General features: G+C 40.7%; 1 protein-coding gene across 1 annotated transcript in view; it reads left to right on the plus strand.

Annotated features, from left to right (window-relative positions):
• Window positions 1-1008: 1008 nt before the first annotated feature.
• Window positions 1009-22342, plus strand: part of tomm34 (translocase of outer mitochondrial membrane 34) — a 28537-nt gene continuing 7203 nt past the window's right edge. Inside the window, exons 1-5 of the mRNA XM_034231659.1 lie at window positions 1009-1313; window positions 6459-6608; window positions 7264-7363; window positions 12169-12321; window positions 19878-20050. Of these exons, the coding sequence (XP_034087550.1) occupies window positions 6479-6608; window positions 7264-7363; window positions 12169-12321; window positions 19878-20050 (556 nt within the window). The 5' untranslated portion in view covers window positions 1009-1313; window positions 6459-6478. The remainder of the gene's footprint in view (window positions 1314-6458; window positions 6609-7263; window positions 7364-12168; window positions 12322-19877; window positions 20051-22342) is intronic.

Here is a 22342-nt window from a genome sequence, read left to right on the forward strand (position 1 = left end):
CTCACAACAACTTCATACAGACATAAATAAAGCAGCTGTATTCGCCATACAGGAAACACACATTTAAAACGGTTTTGCCTGCCGTTTTTGTGTACACAAGCATTCATCAATGGTTCGGAAAGTGGCGCTGTAACTTAATAATATAAAGGCTTGTATTTGCGTGCATTTCCTGTTCGGAAAGTGGCGCTGTACTGAGAGTGGAGGGTGTCCTGAGATTAGCCGGACTGCGCAAAATGCGTACATGAAGCGCTACGTCATGAACGCAAGAAATCTACCCTCATGGGGGCGCGCTCATGTGATTGGCTTAGAATTGAGGAGACATCTGATTGGCTATAGATAGAAATAATTACAAGTACGAATTGGCTGACCGTCAGGGGAGTCTCAAAAAACCCACACACGAATGCACAGCGATCCGTGCACAGAAAGCTGTTTGTGTTTGCCGGGTCAGGGGATTTAAACGGAAAACAAATATGTGAGGATCAAAAATACATATGTAAAACTTTTTTCTGTATTTGGATTTTATTTACATGTATATGAAACAGAACACATTTGTGTGTGCATTGAAAAACACAAGTGTGGATCCGGAAATACAAGTGTGACTCCTTTTGCGGATCATGAAATACAAGTGTGAATCCTTCTGTGCGCATGTGTGTATTATGAGACTGTTCTGAGCCCATAGGTTCATGTTGGTCGAGTTTCAGACAAGCTTATCGACAAGCTTCAACGCACGCCGCCGTGTGGACGCTGCGTAATCCTACACTCTGGTACTTCTACTTGACTTTTAGTAGGCCTACTCCTTCCACCTCTGCTGATTCCAAACCGGTAGTTTCGGGTTTGCTGTTTTGTTTATTGTTATTGTTACTTTGTGCTTGCGGTCTTTGTGGGAACAATTATTTGTGTATTTCATGTTTGATTATATTTATACCGTATTAAACCGTTATAGATATTACATCCAATGTGGCAACCAGGGGGCGCACTTTGCTGTCCAAACTCCTACAATCTCCCTAGCACTTGAACGCAGCATGTAAGGGGAAGTGAAAGCAACACTGCTGCAGCTCATATTCATCCATGCTGTAGCTCAAGAAAAACCGATAAGTTACTACAGCTAACCGGCAAGTTTTATTACCACACCCAGTGTATAAACCCCGGCACCGGCAGAGGAAAACCCCGCTAAGACGAATACAAAGTTTAAAGAGTAATGTCAGTATTAATAACGCGTTCAGATAGTTTCGGGTACAGGTAGTCGCTTTTTCTGTCATTTGTGTCGTGAAGAGGAGAACTGTGTCGCTTTTTCTCCGAGGAACCGAGAGCAGGTAAGAAGTGAGCGAGCCTCCTGACGTTAGCATAGTTAGCTTTGGTAGCTTGTGCTAATTTAGCCATCTCCAAATGTAGCTTGAATTAGCATAATGTAGCTAGCGCGCTAACTTGGTAGTTAAACAACAAAAGAGTGCTAGCTAAAACAGAAACATATCTTTGGGATACAAATTCGATATATTTTCTCTTTATAAGTGAACTTTTAGTGCTAGTTTGATCAAATTGTCATTCTGCGTTTAGCAAATATTAGCAGCTACGTACAAGGCTATAACAACTTATTTTTTAAGCTAACATGTCATGTCATTTTAGGTAAGTGACATTTCCGGTATGTAAAAAGCTGGAAACCTCACTCGACCAACATGTTGCTAACGTATTTTTCGGACAAGCAAACGTTACATATTTGTTAGGCCGACATTGCGTCTATTTTATAGCTACAGTTTGTTGGTTCCACCTAGCTTATACTAACGTCGTTTAACACCCCTGAAATACACAATACTTGTATTTAGTTTTAATTGTTCTATATATGAAACATATTAACGTAGCATTAAATGTGTTACAGTTTTAAAACATGCCTGACGCACTTTTAATTGGTTTGCTGCAGGTTCCTGTTCTGCAGCACTGCCGAGTCGTATTACCAGCAAATTAAACAAAACAAAAACCCGACAGAAAAATTCAAGGAATTAAAAGGAAAACAATGTAAAAAGAGAGTCTTGGAATGAGATTTAAATCTGTGGCTGCAAATGTTGATTATATACAAGTTTGAAATATAATTTATATAATGTTTGCTTTAAAGTCATATTAGATTCAGATTAGAAATACTTAATTTAACCTAATTTGGAAAATTGTCTTTGTTAAAGCAACATGTTAACAAGGCATTGCACGAGTTAAAATATAAAAAAATAAACATAAAGAGTAGATGTATTAACAGTTGAAGGATAAATATCTTTAGAGTATCTAAAAATGCCAATCGCGAGAGCCGATCACATGACGTAAAATAATGACGTAAAATACATTACACTTTTGCTATGCTAACATCACCCATTTTATACCAGAGAAACTTTAATAACAGCGTTGTGATGCCAAACAGCGTCAATTCAGACTGACACACATTCACTTATGGGGAATTGGGGATATGTATCAGCTGCTTGTGTGACAGTCAGACAGTGAATACTTTAGAGTGGCCGCTGCCATGTGAGCTAACCCGGAGCTAACGGGAGAATAAACTCCAGTGGAAGAGCAGCACTGCAGCGGTCGGTAAATGCTGCTGAAACACATTAATAAACAATTAACCACGGCACTCTGGAGAACAGTATATGGTTGGAGAAGTTGCTATTTAATTTAATCTGGCTTCGTATATAATTAAAAGCAACACGATCATCGACCCAACGCAGTCCCCCATTGTTGTTGTAGTGAGTTGGGGAGAAAATCGTAAACGGTGACGTCATGATGATGATGCAGCAGCGGCAGCACCAGTCGGGTTCTGGGCGGTGTGAACAAAACGGGGGCTGAAAAGAAAAACCGGTTCCGAACCAGAAAAGCTCTAGCACGGAGCTAGAACGGGGACCGCGTTGGTGTGAAAGGGGCATAGGAGTTAGACCTAACACACTTGGCTATTTTATCTACCTCTGGAACAAGCTAAACTAGTTATAAATATATTTATTCTTCACTGTCGGGTCACTCATTACTGGATCAGTGAGCTGCATGAGATACTGACGGGCTGTCAGGAGAGAGAGAGTGGGAGAGAGGAAAAGAGAGCGCTTCTGCTAATTTCTCCCGTGTTATCATCCAAAGTTAATGTAAACTTGAATAATGTACTTCATTTGAATGTAATAATGATCAGGGGTAGACATTAAGGGTAAAAATCTAGATTTTCATTATCACTGGCCCCGCCATTGTAACCACTGGCCCAAGAGAATTCGTCCAAAAAAATCCACTCTAATAATGAACAAAATGAACATATTTGTTGCAATAGTAATTTATTTACAAACTACATTACTACTATACTACAACATTTCAATCGTCAGTTCTTCCTCATTTTCCTCCTCGGTCGGTTGATTTTGCCGTCCTCCTGATGACCAGGCTGTAAATCCTGGACGTCTGGCTCTTGATCCCGACTGCCACCACTGCAAAACAGCTCTCTTAGCATCAAAGGTATCCAGACTAGGCCCTTCAATGGTCAGGAACATGAGACGAGTGAGATTTTGGGTTGACAGTGAGGACCTCCAGTCGCTCTTCACCCTCTTCATGCAAGAGAAGCCTCTCTCACATGCTGCTGTACTGACAGCCATTGTTAGGTAGATCTGGGCAAAGATGCCTAGGTTCTTAAACTTGGTCTGTAGATCACCTCTCTGGAGTATTTCCAGGAGAGTGTCTCTGAGGGGCCCATTCCGCATTCTTGCCCAGATTTTATAGAGCCTGTACACTCCCAACACCTCAGTGACTGTGGTCCCCTCACGCACCAGGATGCTCTGGTAATGGTGGCACAGGGACTCAATATTTGCTCGTCCATGGAGGACAAAGGCTTCTTTGGACTCATCTGAGTTGTCCAGTTTTGGCCACACATTATGATCAAGAGCTGAGAATGTTTGCACAATGCTCTCGGTAGACAGCAGGTCTCCCAGACGGCTCTCAATATGTTTGGTAAGCATGTCTGTAATTTTCTTCCTGTCTGTAGCCAGTGTGTCTGTGGTGGTGTTTTTTTAGCTCTACCCCTCTATAGGTGCCATTCATTGCATCAACCAACATCTTCCTTTGCTGCTCTCCGGGCTCCAGACACAGCTCTGTAAGGCCAATGAGGTAGGCCTCAATGTACTGCACTGCTTCCCCTGGCGTCAGACTATCCTGCTGAAACTGGAGGCTCAGTGCCTTGAGAAAGTCCAGTGTATCCAGCAGGAAGTGCATGAACTGGACATTGGTGTGGCTTTTGAGGTAGTGGAGGATGTTCTTTGCCCTTCCCATCACTGCAGGTGAAGGTCGGGTTGTCCTCTCTGGGCTGACCTGGTCCTCAAAGTGGGCCACAAAGATTGCATAGCTATTACACAGGATCTGTGTTGCCTTGTGGATGTAGGGCAACCACCTGGACCCCTTCAGGTTTGTAGGCTTGAGGACCTTCTCCTCCATTGCATCTGCCAGCATCCTCAGCTCCCTCAGTGCCTTTGGAGAGTAGTGGTATTGCTGATGCAAATATTGCAGCTGCTTCAGCCTCTGATTCTCTTTTATTGAACACCTAATTCCAGCCTGTGTGCCACACATTGTATAGCAAGCAGGTGTCCAATCTCTTCCTTCAGCTTTGCAGCCACACCATTCCTCTTCCCCAAATTGACAGCCGCACCATCAGCGCAGAGGAAAACCACCTTTTCCTTCCAGTTATCCAGACGTGCTTTTTCAATCACTGTCTGCACTGCAGAAAGTACACCATCTGCATGTGCGTGTTTGACATCCTCAATGCCAAGGAAGGACTGAACCACTCCTCTCTCCTTATTGAAGAACTTGACATAGACAATCTCATTCTCAAGGTTCCCAGTATCAGTTGCCCCGTCAATCATCACACTGATATAGCCTGCATTCTTTAGGTCAGAAAGCAGTTGCTCCCTCTCCACATTGTAGATATCAATTGTGAATCTGAAGGTAAAAAAAAAAGGGAATTTCATTAATAATGAAGGAATTGTAAAAAGTTAATTAAATAGTAAATTTGGAATGTACAGTATTAATGTATTTGTGATTCTCACCTTAAACATGCCTTGTCTGACAAGTAACAATTGGTCATGTTGGAGCCAGTCCTACTGTTGAGCTGCACCAGGTCCGGAAAGTCAGTAAATGGCTTTTCTTTCTTGACAACATAGTACGCTGTATGAAACATATTCTGCATTCTATCCTGGAAACCTGCATCTATTTCACCATTAACATGAATCCCAGCTAACACAGCGGGTGTTTCGATTGCTGCCTTCTGCCTCCTCACACACACCTGGTGTGAGGTGCTTTTTTCATGCGGGTCAAACCCTGTGGAGCGTTCTGCTACCTGGCCCTTGAAGAGTGGAGAGTCCATAAACAAGCAAAACAATCTGCTGCTTATATATCATATGTAAATAGCCACTAGCTAGCCACTAACTAGCTAGGCCTACTATACATTTATATAAAGCAATTGTTCATATTTGGTTTATTAAAATAATTATATTGTGGTCATTTTTAAAATAAAATAAAAAGGATGGTGACATTTCTGCTATGAGTATTATTATTTGTATAATGCACTTCTGCCTTCCTGTCATTATCAGGAGTTAGACATGTAATGGCTATAATATATTAGCCTCTAGCCTTCCTTGTCCTAAACTGCTGGGACATTTCCCTATAGCGAATATACCATAATATGTTCTACTCTTCACTTACTTGTCAGCATAGGTCGGCATTGATTTACAGAGCCGACAGAAGACCTTGTTTATATTGGCATCATATTCAAGCCAACTCCAACGATGAAGCCAGTGTGCCTGAAACTTTCTCTCCCTCTTCTTCTCGTACTCCCTGTCACTCTCCTTTAACTCCTCCGGTGACTTTCTTTTATTTAAGGACTGTTTTTTGCCCGGCGCTTGGCCGGTTACTGGTGGTTTTAAAAACATTTTGCCGAATGGTTAGGTGCCGCGAAAGTCTGTAGTGAGCGTGCAGCGCGAGCACGGGCCTACTCCCGCTGCACGCGAACGAGAGCCTGCTCGCGCTGCGCTCTACTCCGCAACAAACAGCTGCAGAGTAGAGCGCGATGTTGTAGCGTTAATAAACGGAACAATCTAACAAAATTGCTTGTCAAAATACCAATATCACAGAACAATGTGAATGTATGTCTTACTGTTTTTAGTGGCCCGAGCGGGCAAGTGGAAAGTACGTTATGCTGGCCCGGGGTGTCTAAATAGTGCCTCCGGGCCAGCGGGCCATTTATAATGTCGAGCCCTGAATGATGTTGGTTGTTGTTTGTGAAAGCGCCAGTGAATGAGCCCCATTAACTGAGTTTTAAACATCACTTTAAATTGAAGATCCCCATAGGCCCCGCCCACTCGATCGGATCGGCGATCGGTATCGGCCGATACTGATTCCGGCGATCGGCCTCAAAATTGGCGATCGGAGCATCCCTAATGTTAACCAGTGTTTAATCTTTTCAGGTAACATTTAAAAAGCAGAGATGCCTCAGAAACAGAGGTCCAAGTCCTGGACGGAGCTGAAACAAGCTGGAAATGAAAGTTTCAAGACGGGCCAGTATGGAGAGGCCATCAATATCTACAGCCTGGCCATCAAAGAGCTGGAGAAGTGCAGTAAGTGCTGCTTATTACCGGTTTGGATACATGCAAAATATCAGTTGGAACTTAAACATGTTTAATACAAAATTCAGAAGATGGATGAACAGCACATATGCAGTAGATACAAGGCTATTGAACATTAGAGATGCTACCATAAGTTGAATAATGAATTATCTAATCAACAGAAATATAAATGCAATTTAATAAATAAATATATATATATTTATGTCACATAACATTGGTTTAAGTAATTTTTTCATGCAAAGCAGGAGATACATTTTTGTCACTATTTTTTCCATTTTATAGACAAAACACTTTAAATGATTACTAAGAAAATAATTATCTAGGAAATAATTTGCAGATGAATAGTTATGGGAAATAATTGTTGAATAATAAAAAAAAAGTGTCAACCGTTTTTAATAAAAAATATTTCCCATCAACATATATTTCACATTGAAAATACTAATAAACATGCCTACTTTGATAACAGATATATTTGAACTGACACTTTTACTAAATCTTATCATAATAACTGTCCATCTCATCACTTGGCATTGCTATTCTTTCTCTTTGTGTCCTCAAAATGGGAATTGCAAAATGATTATTGACTGAGATTACAAACCCAGTTTGGCAAAATGCTTCTCCTAAAAACTCTAATTTGTCTCTTCAGATAAAAAGGAGCCAGAGGATTTGGGCATTTTGTACTCAAACCGTGCAGCCAGCTATCTAAAAGATGGCAACTGTGCTGAGTGTGTGAAAGACTGCAATATGTAAGTGTAATCATCTGTGACTTATTAAAATGTTTTATGTTGTCTGTAGGGTTGGGTACCGATTGGATTTCACTGGGAAAAAATTGTATTAATGAAAACATTTGATCTAATGAGTATTCTTATTCACAAATCACTCTATACAGTTTAATTATTAATATAATTGCTGTTATTGTAATTAATATTATTGCTGTTATTGTATAAAAGGATTTAATAATCATCTCCATTGTTTTCGCATTAACAAGTTAGTTCTAAGTGGTGCAATATAAGAATTTAAAATTCCCTGGGTCTCCTCTGCTGTTACACTGCAACCTGCCTGTGTGACACAGTGTGTGTGTGTCCAACACATGTCCTGCAATACATATGCTACATAATACTGTCATTTTAAAGTAAATAAATCATATTTTCATGATTTGAGGAGCGCGCAGCAAAAGACACGGAGGCTGGTTTACTTAATAGAGAAAATGGTGGTCAATGTTAACAACAAAGGAGCTAAAACGCTTAATACCCTTCATTACGTGTTAGAGAAAGAACGTACGACGGGTTGATAAATATGAAGGTGTTTAACGGGCAGCGGAAACACTGTTTTTTTAAAAATTAATAATATGATTATTGATCAGAAGTAGGATTGGGGCGGTATGATAAAACACTTTTGCACTGTAGTTTTCCAAATCAAAATGGTTTTGCGGTCTTTATGTATTTTTCCATGATTGGAAATATTCCTACATTATACTTATTGGCCCCACAAACAATTTACGGCTGGTGGCCCTCATGAGTCTTATGTGGTGAAGGATTAAGAATGCATGAAACAACTCCACAATGTATGCCATTTTTTTATTTTACAAACTTTGCGAAACAAACTACAAACTAGTCCCTTTTCCATGGAACTGTAAAGTGCACATTTAGCACCATCTTGGGATGGAACATCAGACATGATGATAATTGTTCAGTGTTCCTTTTTTACGTCTTATTTTCCCGGAAAAAGCTGTGTGGGTTGTGCATAAAACAATCCTTGTCCAGTGTAAACAATCCTTAATCCATGTGATGATTATTCCTATGGTCCAGTTTCAGTTGCAGAGCACATTTTTACAGTGTCATTGTCTTCAGTGTCTATTTTTGCATTCAGCTACACATATAATGCTAAACACTTTGTAACTGCCGCGCTCTTGTGTGTACCCCAGCATGCATTTTTAGTGGTGCCAGTGTGAGAAAAAGTTTTTAGAGAGTACTTGTCCATGGACAAGTGAGTTTGTCAATTTACTTGTCCGAATACATTTTTCACTTGTCCAGAATGTACAAAAATTGGGGCCACTGAAATCTTCTTCTTCGTCATCGTGCATCACACATAGGGTTGGGTATCGTTTGGATATTAACGATTCCGGTTCTGCTTTTCGATTCCGGTTATTTTCGGTTCTCGATTCCGGTACTTTGAGAGGGTAAAAATAATTCAAACTGGGAGAAAAATATATTTATGAAAACTAGGGGTGTAACGGTTCACAAACATTTCGGTTCGGTACGTACCTCGGTTTTTTGGTCACGGTTCGGTTCGGTACGTTTTCGGTACAGCAGAATTTTTTTTTCACAAAACATATATATATATATATTTTTTATTATTGTTAAACTGTGAATAATGTATTCACTCAAATAAATACAAAATATAATAAAATAAACATTAAGGTGCAGCTTTTCGATGAACTGAAATAATCTGTATTTGAACTGTACTGTACTAGCACCTAAGCAGCCAGTTTGACATTAGGACTTGCTTGTCATTGTATTTTCATGTTGTTCTAAAGAGAAAGGAACTTGTCCACATTGCTTGCCGAAAGGGCAGATCTGCTGGCACTAACAATGTCTCCTGCTGTGGAGAACACCCTCTCTAGGGACAGAGGTAGCAGATACAGCCAGGTAGCGCTTTGCTAACATGGCAACATAAGGATATTTGGCGTTTGTAATAGCTTTGGTTCGGTCTGAACTCTCTGCGAGTGGTGGAGGCTTACATGCTAGTGGGAGTTGGGTTTGCACTTCAGTCTTTTTTCTTTTGGTACCGGTGATATTCACGTTCGGGTGATGCCTTTTCAAGAGTGTGCAAGTTTGATGTATTGCCAGCCGCGTAACCAATTTTAGTTGAACAATGCCGACAAACAGCTTTGGTTTGGTCCACCTGTCTTTGTCCTTCATCCTTGTACGTAACTGCGAAACCAAAATGTTCCCAAACCGGAGACTTCAATGATGCTGGAGGATTTTCGAGCTCAACTTTATCTGCGTTCGCCATTAATTTTCGACAGTTCCTCAAATTACTGACTACATTTGAACGCATCCCTCTGACCAGTATAGTATGCCTCTCATCCAATGAAATGACTTGGTCGCTCTATGACGCGTTGAACCCAATGTGAGCAAATTACTCTGAATGCTGCGACGCAGCACCTGAGATTACTTCCAAAAAGTTGTTCACGTTCTCAATTTTTTACGTTTAACGTTATATTCGTTCGGTACACTTCGGTACACACCTGTACCGAACCGAAGGGCCCGTACCGAATAATTTCGGTACGTGTACCGTTACACCCCTAATGAAAACATTAAGTCAAATCTGTATTCCTATTTACAAATCACTTCATACTGTTTAATTTCTTACGGTTATTATATACAAATAATCTCTGCATTGTTTAGTTCTAAGTGGTGCAGTTTGAGAATGTACAATTGGCCCAGTCTTCTCTGATGTTACACTGCAACCTGCCAGTGAGACAGAGTCCAACCACACATGTCCAACACATAGGACATAACCTAATAATAATACATTATATTTATAGCCTATCCTTGCGCTTTTCTATAACTCAAAGACGCTTGCACGCTTACACATGTCCTGCAATACACATGCTGCAGCTGCCCAGCTGCTCACTGTTTGTAAAAGTAAATAAATAGTATTTTCATTTCAATAATGTAGCTACTTTCTATACCCTGCTTCATAAACAATACTGACATCCCTGTGCTCCTCCGAGTCTGGGGTTCCGGGGATGTGAGGACAGCGCGAGGACACAGACAGGGAGGCTGCTTTACTTCATAAAGGAAATGGCGGTCAATATTAACAACACAGGAGCTAAAACGCTTAATAACCTTCATTACGTGTTAGAGAAAGAACATAAGAAAGTTTGACAAAGATGAGGCTGTTAAACGGGCAGCGGAGCCGCTGTGTGTAGAAAGAGAGAGAGACGCTGAGTTGCACCGTGCAGCGATCAGCTGATGCAGAGCATAGAGAGAGAGAGCTGCAGTCCGCGGGGCTCGGCCTCGCCTCCTATCCTCACAACTCTTATTAATCCCGGGACCGGACAATTGTTATTTGTTCCTACTCGGAACCGAGTTTTGTTCCCCAACCCTGCCACTGTGCTACACTTCCCGCCCCGCCCCCGTCTAACTGTACAGAAAGCGGCGAGATGCATTTCCTTAGGAATCGACAAACGGAACCGAAACTAACATTTCTAAACGAACAATGGCAGACACGTACAATTTGCGAATGAGTTCTGCCTTTTGTAAACTGAATGTATCAATAATTTGTCAATAAATCAGGGCGATAAACGTCACTTGTCCGCCGGACAAGTCAATTGAAAGATCTACTTGTCCGATATTGTATATAACACGTCCCGGACGGTGGGACGTGTACTTTTTCGCACACTGGGTGCAGAAGTGAAAGGAGTCCCCTCATAACCTGTTAAGCCGCAACATCTTGCAAGAAACAGCATCTGAGGGCTTCTTAACATTTAACAAACTATGAATGTGTCATACCCACTTAACGGGAAGAAACTCAGCTACCTGATGATATGAAAATGTTTTACCGAAACAAAACACAAGTCTAACGCAGAGCCTCTGAATTAGCACTAAGCTAACGCACTTAGCACTTAACTCACGGTATAAATAAAATATGTTATACTTCATCAGAGCTGCACAAACTAGATATCATATGAGATTCCACAGATTCCAACGGTATAAGTATCATCACTGAGCGACCAAAACTCGCGAAAGCAAAACCAGACAACACAACTCCACTTTACCTAGCCAAAACGGCAAATACTTCTTACCTTTGCTGTTTTCTGATCAAAAGTTGTGTTCAATGGCATTAAAACGCATATAAACGCTGCTGAAGATTAATCCAATCCCTTTGAAATTATTACTGATAATCCATCTTCATATTTATGGCAATAAGCCTAGTTTTCAGTTTTCATAGCGTGACATAGCTTTCGGTTTGGGCAAGTTGCGTGCGCATCACTCACTCCTCAATGGTAACGTGTAGGTGGATTTAGGAACTTCCCCTCGATTCTATTGGCTTTAACGGTTAAAAAGAGATGTCAATCACCAATTGTTTTTGGACGGACACTATAATTTACATTTTTTTACTATGTTCAATCTGAATTTACTTAAAAATAAAAACATCTATATTGATTCTGACTTTTCTACATCCAACTCACAGGTTTATCATTGCTTTGAGAAAAAATATTATTAATTTACCCCTTTTTAGAAGTGAAGATATACTCATTTGTTCTGGGCATGTCATTTTCGAGCCTGAAACCTGAAAAACAGGCTCAGGGCTTAACAGGTTAATAGAGGTAAAATTCCGGTATTTGGTATGATATTGTATACCGCCCAGCACTAATCGGAAGCATGTTTGATTTCATGCCAGCAGTAATTTTGTTGGAGTAAGGATGTTTTCTTGTGCATTGTCTCTTGCAGCTTTGACTTTTAGCGGAGATAGAGCCTTTTCTGTTTTCTTGCTTATTATGGATCTGACCTGTAAACTGTTGATATTTTTTTTCTCTCAGGTCTCTGGAGCTGTTCCAATTCAATGTGAAGTCCCTGCTCCGTCGTGCTGCTGCCTACGAAGCTTTGGAGCGCTACAGGCTGGCCTACGTCGACTACAAGACGGCTCTGCAGATCGACTGCAACATCGTAGCGGCTCATGACGGCACCAACAGGTACCTGGGCATTTGTTCAACCCGTTCTTCAGGGGATTGTTTGTATCCTTTGACGTGGGGATGTATGAGGTATATCTATAGTCAGTGTTTTACCTAGAGTAGATGGTGATTGGCATACCCCTAGTTTGAAGAAATGGACATGGGGACCAGCAGGAACCCTAACCCTGGACGGGGGCAGAGGCAAAACGCAAAAGAGACCTAAAAGATGGCCCACATAAAACAATATAAATTAAAGTATAGATTATATTCATAATTTTTTCACTGCTTCACTTGCATTAAGACGTACCTTTTTCAAATGCTAACTGTAGTTATCTATGCTATCTTAAAAGCCACACCACTCCATAGAGAAAAACCTCACAGATCCCTGGAGTGACTGGTTTAATGTTATAGTTTGGATTCCTAAAGCTTTTAGTCAACTATCCCATCATTCAAGGGTGGATTTCACTATAAGAAATGGTTTTCCTTTGGACGGACACAATCATTTACATTTGTTTTACTATGTTCAATCTGAATTTACTTTAAAGGTCACATGTCATGCTTTTCCGGTTATTACCCGTCCCCTTGTGTATTATGAAGGTTTTTATGCATGTAAACGGTCTGCAAAGTCACAAACTCTCAAAGTACACCCTGTAGGGAGTAAAACTCTAAGGGTGCATTCACACCAGCCTTTTATAGTCCGGTTGAATCGAACCCTGGTGCGTTTAGCCGCTTGGTGTGGTTCATTTGGGTCGGTGTGAACACAATCCGAGACCTCGTAAGGCGAGACACCCCAGGTGAATAGGGTAATTTTTGTAACTTAAAGGTATCAGCTAGAAATGTATCCAGTTAATTACTTACAATAAGGCAATTGTTTTTTGTATTACAAGTTTTCTGAAATAGCATGTTTAAATATGCAGATTATCCATTATCTCATTAAATATGCACATATTTTAACACATTTCAGGAATCTAAATCTGAACTTTGGATATAGCCAGATTCAAAATTATTGTTTCATTTTGTAGTCATATTAGTATCTAAGGCTTTTACAGAAGGGATATTGGATATCTCTTTTTATCACTCCATAAATCAGAAAATACTGTCAACAGCCCTAAAATATCCATTTTCGCCATGTTTTTAGGTATACAATGTTGTATAATTCAGGCTATGAATTATATATGAACAAACCCTTCTGTAAAAGCCTTCATAATATTGATAGGAATATAACTGGAAGGTTTGGTGTATGTACGTGCTACTGAAGTTGAAATTTCGAACTCAGAGTAGGAGAAAAAACTCATTTTGAGAAAACGACCTTTAAAGATTGCAGTGAGGCGCTAGCTAAACCCTCCTGTTCTTTGGATGATAGCTTGCGCCTCGACGCACTCCGTGAAGGTATTTCATGTTCGGGGTCATTTGTGTTTTGTATAACCTTGCTTCGTGCAAGTGACAATTGTTGTTGTCTTCAATGTGAACGTTTTTTTCGCCGTTCTTTTGACATTTTGAGATTTACATTTCTAGCGGAAAGCTAACCAGGAAGTGTTTTAGCACACCACGTGACGCATCTGAACGAATCACGTTGTCAGAAATTGACACCAGCCAATGAGATTTCGTTTCTTGTTTTAAGACCCCTTTGTGCTTTCACGATTGGTTGCTGATACAAAGGAAATGACCATATTTGGATCCGATGAGATTGTGCAGGAGAGACACAGCTTTCCAGCGATACCTCTGTTGACATGGTGCACACAGCGGTCACGGTACTTTATGTTACGTTAGAATGCTAACTTTTGGTGAATTTAGGAGAAATCTACAGACGCAAATAGACAAACTATAGTAAAATAAACACTTAAATGTGTATTTTGTACGTTTTCCTTCCAAAAGCCTGAAAGAAAACATGTTATGGAATCAAAATAGCACAAAATCTCAAAATTGACCAGTACTTGAAAAACGATGTTTTTGCCTGCCGTGTCTCGCCTTAAGTGAACTAAACAACCGGACTCCGGTCCGCTAAAATAGGTGGTCTCAGAACGCTTGCGAACTCTGGTGCGGTTCATTGCTGGTGTGAACGCAGTCCGCACCAAAACATAGGAAGCGTAGTATTTACATATCACAAGAATGTCTTCAAAAATCTTTAACAAAAGAGTCTTTCAAGACATCCGCGGTTGTTTAGTTAAAGAGTGAAGCAGAATTAAGTGTTGAACAGTGTGGTGTAAAGTAGGGCTGCAACAAACGACTAATTTGATAATCGATTAATCTATCGATTAATGAAACGATTAATCGACTATTCGGACTATTACTATTGCTCGTGTTACCGCCCTTACATGCTAAACTCTTATTGCACTTTTGGTAACGAGTATTCTCCACATCGAGACGGGTAAAGTTTAACCACACCTCGGAGCGCGTTCTCTCCGCCATCTCCGCAGTGTGTTGCTGCATGTAGCAGCTGCGTGTGTGTAAACTGCCCCGCCCCCTCGCACACAGACGGGGGAGAGAGATCTCGTCTGATCGAAATACATCATAGACGCATTTGTTTGTCTTTTTGCATATTAGAAACGAGTTGGCGACACTAAGACTGCGATATAATGTTTTTGTAGCAATAATACGTGACATATATTTTTTAAATGTCTCCAGTACCGATAAAAAGACCAATAACGTTGGAGCTTAACGGCGCGTAAAACACATGTGATGACGTCACCAACGAATCGACGACTGAATTAGTTGGCAACTAATTTGGTAATCGATTAAGTCGATTAGTTGTTGCACCCCTAGTGTAAAGTAAAAATGCTCCGTCAACTACATACAATTAAGAACACCTGTCGTCGGTGAAACGCCCCTCCTTACTGCAGAACGTCTCATTATGTGTTATAATGGTTTTTAACGGACGTTGTCTGATTATATAATTATATGCGCGGGCCGCTAGTGTCCGTTGACCTCCAGATTAACAGCAGCATGAGAATAACCTGCCGAGAGTGCCGATGCTCCATGGCGGAGGCTCCGGTAGAAATTGCCGGGATTTGCGTTTTTACCCACTTAATGTTGAAAAAAATATTTTTTCCAATAACTTTTGGAAACAAATAAATACATGTTCAAATAAGTATAGAAACCGAGTCGAATTGGTCAAATGTATTGAACTGGTGATCACAGTTTGACAGCTATAGGCCTACAGCTTTCATGTGCGGAGGCGATTCACAATCAGGCCAGCTGTAGAGAAGACCCTCTCAGCTGGAACGGAGGTTGCGGGTATAGTATGTATATAAGTTTAATTTAGCATAGTTTGCACTCTACACCGCACTCACTAACCTGGTCGAAATATTTCCACACATTACTCCTTTTTGACGCCATGTCTGTTGTGTAGGACTCTTCTTAGAGTGTAAATAATTACCGGACTATGACCGGTAAAATATATTGAATACCGGCAAAACTAAATCTCTCCTGTAAAAATGTCTATGTACTTTGCCGCCACACACGGTTGCCAAGCAGCGCTTATTGTTGTTTAGGCTGGCCACTCATGTGTCGCGAGTGTTGACAGGGGGCGGAGGAGCACGCTCATGAACTGTTAGCGCCGGAACCTCGCAACGGCTGCGGAGCGCATTTGGGCATAAGATGAGGTTTGAGTCTGCGTGATCTGCGTGTAGGGAGGGGCAGCAGCCATATCATTAGCTAGAACTAGCTAGATCTGATGGATTTGGACATAAACGCGAGTGAAGTATAACCGGACGCGAGAGAGAGAGAGATCAGCACCTGCAGCTCTGCCCGCTGTGAGGGACCGGTGAGCGGAGCAAAACACACCTTTAGACGTCACCTAACACATTTAGCTATGGCACTGTTGTATACATTGAATTATTCAATTTGATAATATGTAATCAACTTAGGCATCCCTCCCCAAAAAAAAATAAAATGAATTACTCATATTCGAATACCTGAATAATTTTGAATATTCGATTAATCGTTCCCATCCCTAGTTTATAGTCCGTTTGAGTTTTGACCAATCCGCGGACTTCCTCACACACTCGATCTTTTCTCAGCTGCAGCTCCGCCGATTTCTCCTCCCTGAGATGACGGGATGTGGCGAGGCTGTGAGTCGGTGTTCGGGCTGGGTTTAGCTGTGTCTCGCAGACTCATAGGCTCATAGGGAGGGGGGGGGGGCAAGAGATCCAACAAGCCGTTTAGGACAGAGTGAATACACATACTATACAGAGATGCTGTATGAGAAACCAATGTGATTTTGGAAAATTGCACAATGTAAATCTATTTCAGTAGACCTCAACAATGGAATTATGATCAGTGGAAATGGCCATGACATGGAACCTTTTTAAAATAAAAAAATTCTATATTTAGTGCGAATGCTATTTACAGCATTCCACTATAGTTCTTCAAATCTTTATTCTTCCCCTTAAACTTATTATTATTTCAGCCAATACTTTGGCACTCCATAACTTCAGCTTATTTTCAGCTACAGAAGCCATTCAAATATTAAACTATTCAGCCTGTTCAGGAATCGATGGGAAACCTTCAACTTTTTAAAAATCTTTCATACTTTTTGAAATATTCAGCTTTTTAAACTCTTTTTTTAACATTGAAGTCAATGGGAAGAGCCTTCAAATCAGCCAATAATTTAGCTCTCCATAACTTCAGCTTACTTTCAGCCACAGAAACCATTCAAATATTAAACTATTCAGCCTTTTCAGCAATTGATGAGAAACTTTCAACTTTTTCAAAATATTTCATACATTTTGAAATATTCAGCTTTTTAAACTCTTTTTTTAACATTGAAGTCAATGGGAGATGCCTTCAAATCCTGTTTTCCTACACCTTGCGCCAAATGCTTCTCCTTCCACATACTTTCAGCTAGACACTTCACTCCAACTTTCAAATGATCACAAGACCTTCAGCTATTCAATTCCTATTCAGATTTTTGATATCTTTTAAACATTTTGAGATATTGAATTTAGTTTGGAGCTTGGTAGAGAGGCCTTTTTCAGATTTTAACATTAGAGTGGATGGGAGCAGCTCGTTAACTCTAGAGTGTTTTGATCTCAAAACAGAGTGCAGGACAGCTCGAAATTCTCCCCAAAAATGTTTTAAACTTGCCATACTTCCCAAACCCTACACTCCTCAGACATATTTTTTCATGAAAAACGTAGGAAAACCTCTCCTAGGTTAAAAAAAATAAAAATAAGAACAAATATTAAATAAAATGCCTCTTGAGGGCATGAAGAGAGAAAAAGTCCAGCTAGCTCCCAATTGATTCCCATGTTAAATTGTTCCAGATCTTTCTTCAGAGCAGAGAGAACTACACTTTAGACAAACTGCTCCCATCTCCACATTTCAAACCCAAAACCCAAAAAACAAACATATTTCAGTTCATTGGGGTTCCCTGATGCTCACGGTCTGGTCATTTTTTTACAAGACGGCAAAATGGTCAGATATAATCCCCAATGCATTCTTATGGGACTCAGTGCTGCAGTTGGTTGACATGGTGTTGCTGGGCAGATTGGAGCCACACACACGTGAGTGACATCATCCAATCAGAGCAGACACCATGGAAACCTCTGATCTCTGGGTTTACACACACAGGTGTTTGTAAACATTCAATCACTACTACTTACATTTAATATCTTTATTTAACTCCTTCAGCCTAATTTCAGCTGCAGGAACCATTCAAATATCAAACTATTCAGCCTTTTCAGCACATGATGGGAAACTTTCAACTTTTTCAAAATATGTTATACTTTTTAAAATATTCAGCTTTTTAAAGTCTTTTTTTAACATGGAAGTTATTGCAATGCATTTGAGCTGTAACAATTAACACACACCCACTCTCACACCCTCTCACACACACCCTCACACACACCCTCTCTCTCTCTCCTCTCTCTCTCTCTCTCTCTCTCTCTCTCTCTCTCTCTCTCTCTCTCTCTCTCTCTCTCTCTCTCTCTCTCGCTTTCTTCCCCCCCCCCCCCCCCCCGGGGAGCAGTTTAGGGAACGGTGCCTTGCTCAGGGACACCTCGGTAGCACTTGGTCTTGCCGGGACTTGAACTGGTGACCTTCCAGTTGCCAAGTCCCTATCGACTTTGCCACCACCGCCCCTAAACACACACACACACATACCTTGTGGAGGTATTTTCTGTGTTAGAGTTTACTCGCTACAGGGTGTACTTTGAGGGTTTTGACTTTGCAGACTGTTTACATGCATAAAAACCTTCATAACACACAAGGGGATGGGCAATAACCGGAAAAGCATGACATGTCACCTTTAAATGAAAACAGAGGAGCGACATTTCGCCACAACTGCGCCGAGCACTTGACTTTATGCAGGCAGCCAGACAGTGGGACATTGTACGAAAAGTCAGCACACTCGGCACGGATAGTGCGCAACATGATTGCAGCGTCCAGGCAGCTCCCGTTCGAGCATATGCCTTGAGTTGCACATAGCTCCAACGATCCATCACACACACACACACACACACACACACACACACACACACACACACACACACACACACACACACAGTATTGTATGAGAGAGGTTCCAGGTTGTTGTGTTTAATATTCATGAGAATATTTGTCATTGTTCAAATGATAATAAACATTAGCATAAAGCATATTTGTCCACTCATATGTTGATAAGAGTATTAAAAACTTGAAAAATATTCCTCTAAGGTACATTTAGAACAGATCAAAAATGTGCGATTAACTATGGACAATCATGCGATTAATCGCGATTAAATATTTTAATTGACTGACAGCCCTACTAATAACACATTCAGCTTTTTCTGCATTTTCAGCTAAATTCAGCCATAAATGTTCACAGTTTACAGCATTTACACGCATTTTCTGCAGGAAATGCATTTTCTAGTGATTCTGGCTTTTCTACATCCAACTCACAGGTTTATCATTGCTTTGAGAAAAAAGATTATTAATTTACCCTTTTTAGAAGTTGATATAGTAATTTGTTCTGGGAATGTCATTTTCGAGTCTGAGGCCTGAAAAACAGGCTCGGGGCTGAACTGGATGAATTCAAACATTCCTTTTTTAATAACTAAAAAAACAACAACAAAACAAGTAACATATTAGCGCAAACGAACAAACCCATCGAGGCAGCGGTATTCTCCTGTGTACTACAAAGTAAAATGACAATGGAGTCTGGTGGCTTTGAGTAGAGCAGAACATATCTTCAGTTAATTCTAGAAACAGCCATCTCAGGGTAAAGTTATCAGTTAAATATAGTGTAAACTTTAGCTAAACAATGTTTAGCTTGTGCACCGTTTTACTGCAGTATATTGTTGGTACTCCTGTCGGTTTCTCCAAAATTGTATCTGCTGTTGGATAAATATGTTTCTTAAGGTTTTTCATTACAGAACCAAAAAGTTGTATTCACAATGTAGTGTGTTTTGTGCTTTTACATATCTTATCTATCTATATTTCAGGTTGTTTTTGTCAACCTGTTGTAGCACATGCTACTTTTTGAACTGCACTTTCTGATGGTGAAAGAAGCCTGGATTGTATCTTTACACCTAAAGAACTAAATAATATGATTCAGATTATTTTCCCATCCTTTTTACATTTCTTCTTTTATTTGTTAGGATGACGAAGGCGCTCACAGAGGCAGACGGTCTGTCATGGAGGGAAAAGCTTCCTCCCATCCCCGCCGTTCCCATGTCTGTCAGAGAAAAACTTGCTCAGAAAGCCCAAGCCAACGCAGCGCCACCAAACGCTACACCCACACAGAACGGCACCCAACAAACCAGCAAACCTGGTGAGGACATTTAAGATTTCTGTTGTGTCCTCTCATTCTGCACAATTCAACCAAATCCCAATATGGCAACTACACGTTTATGCAGCTCCTTCTTTATGCCCATGATCACAAATATGATTTGTCTTTTTATGTATCTAAAACAGGGGTGGGGAACCGTTTTCCTCTCAAGAGGCGCTTTCACACCAGAGTACTTTTCCCAGTAGAACTAGAACTTAGTTCATGAGAACCTTTCCACCCCCTTTTCCGTCCCTGCTAGAGAGCAGGTACTTTCATAGGAGAAAAAGGTTCCCATTTCTGATTGGCTGGGCAGATTCCAAACCACGCCCCATAAAACTCCCAAAAAGTTTTGTGATGCCGCCATTTTATTTGCTTGCATTATTAGCATTAGTCCAGCGCACCAACGGAGAGACTAATTTATGGTAATACAAAATAAAACATGGGAGCGGTGGAGTGATGAGGAGGTGTTGGCGGTCTGGCGATTTACTCGGAAGGCTTCAGTAGAAGCTGCTGGGAGTCCCAGCAGCTTCTACTGAAGCCAGTCCCCAACGCCGGGGACTTCGGGTGGCAGTATAAGCCGTGAAGTTGTTTGCAGCCTGCCAGTAAACCCAAAGCAGAAGAAGTGACGTCAGCGGCTTAATTTGCCTAATCCTCCCTCAGGGACTTATTCCGGTGTGAACGCGATCTGTACTTAGTTCATGAGAACTAAAGAGTTCTGATGAACTGCAAAGTACTTCGTGTGAAAGCGCCTAAGGGCCATTTCAATTTTTTCAACATTCTTAGAGTGCCGTACAAATTATTGACCTCTGCTTAAAAATAAAAATAATGCTGTGCAAAGAAAAAGCAACCTCTTAATCCAGATATCTTACCATGACTCGAGTATTCACGTGCACGGTTGTGGCATGACCACCAAAACAGAAAGATATGGACGCAAATGTATTTAGTTTCCTATCCATGTGAACATGATTTAAGTGGGGGGGGGAACCTAACATCCTCTAGGGCAGTGGTTCCCAAACTTGTTGTGCCAAAGGCACACCAAAGGACAAGTAAAAATCTCAAGGCACACCTATTGTGCAAAATAGCCCTTATAACACGTGTTATCACTCATATCATGTAAAATATCTGTAAATGTGCATAATTATTTACTAATGCCAAATAAAATGTGACAAAGACAACTATATTACTCATGAAATATTTATTAACGAAATATTTCAGAAATTATATATTTTTTATCCTTGGTGGCGCTGAGGAGAGGGCCACTCGCAAGTCCTGTTCAACAGAGAGCCGTGACCTCCTGTTGTTCTTCATGTAAATCAGAGTAGAGAATGCCAACTCCAGAGATGGGGTTACTATTTTTTTTTTAATATATTACATATTACTTTAAAAAAAGTAATATATTACACTACTTCGTTACTATCTACATAAAGTAACTCGTTACTTTACTCGTTACTTTACTCGCCGAGCACGTACGAACTTGCGCATGCGTGAGTGGCAATAACTCTCCTTACCAGCAGGCGGCGGTAGTGTGTATGTGTCATTCAAAACAGGCAACAACCGGAAGACAGAGAAGAAGAACAGACTGCGTGATATAAACAAACAACAAATAGCGTGTGCGGTAGCTTCACCTTAGCATGTGTTCTTTGCAGGTGCTTGTTGAGGTTTGACCACGTGGTGTTTCCAGCAGTGGATAACAGCTTCTGGCCTGGACACAGTTTGCACCTCACCGTCACATTCCTGTCTATTCTTCGGACGAACTCAAAGTAATGGGCAGACCTCCACCCCTCGAGAGTTATCGCTGACTCAGCCATGTTTATGCAGCACTGCACGTGGAGATGTGGACGCGCAAGTCGCGCAGATTACGTACTTATAAACCTACAAAGTACTGATATTATAGTAAATAAAAAAAATATTATTTTTGTGTAGTTGTATATTGCAATAATAACGTATGGTTGTCACAAAATCCCACGGCACACCCGGACTTGCCTCACGGCACACCGTTTGGGAACCACTGCTCTAGGGGGGTCCGGGGGCATGCTCCCCCGGGAAGATTATTATTTTTAATATTGAAGTTGAAAGCATCAACAATCTGGTGCACTTTGAGAGCAACATTAGTAGATCTATGGAAACATCTCTCAACATCCATATGAAACAGAACTGTAAGCAGATTTATTTTTCTTTATGGATATTTTACAAACCACTCTCCTTCCAAACTGTATTCTTGTTTATTAATAACAACTTATTTTTACTGTCATATAGTATTTTATACCTGTTTACTTTATTCTCTTATTTTTTTAT

This window comes from Gymnodraco acuticeps, unplaced genomic scaffold (assembly GCF_902827175.1).
Source record: "Gymnodraco acuticeps unplaced genomic scaffold, fGymAcu1.1, whole genome shotgun sequence".
NCBI lineage: Eukaryota > Metazoa > Chordata > Actinopteri > Perciformes > Bathydraconidae > Gymnodraco > Gymnodraco acuticeps.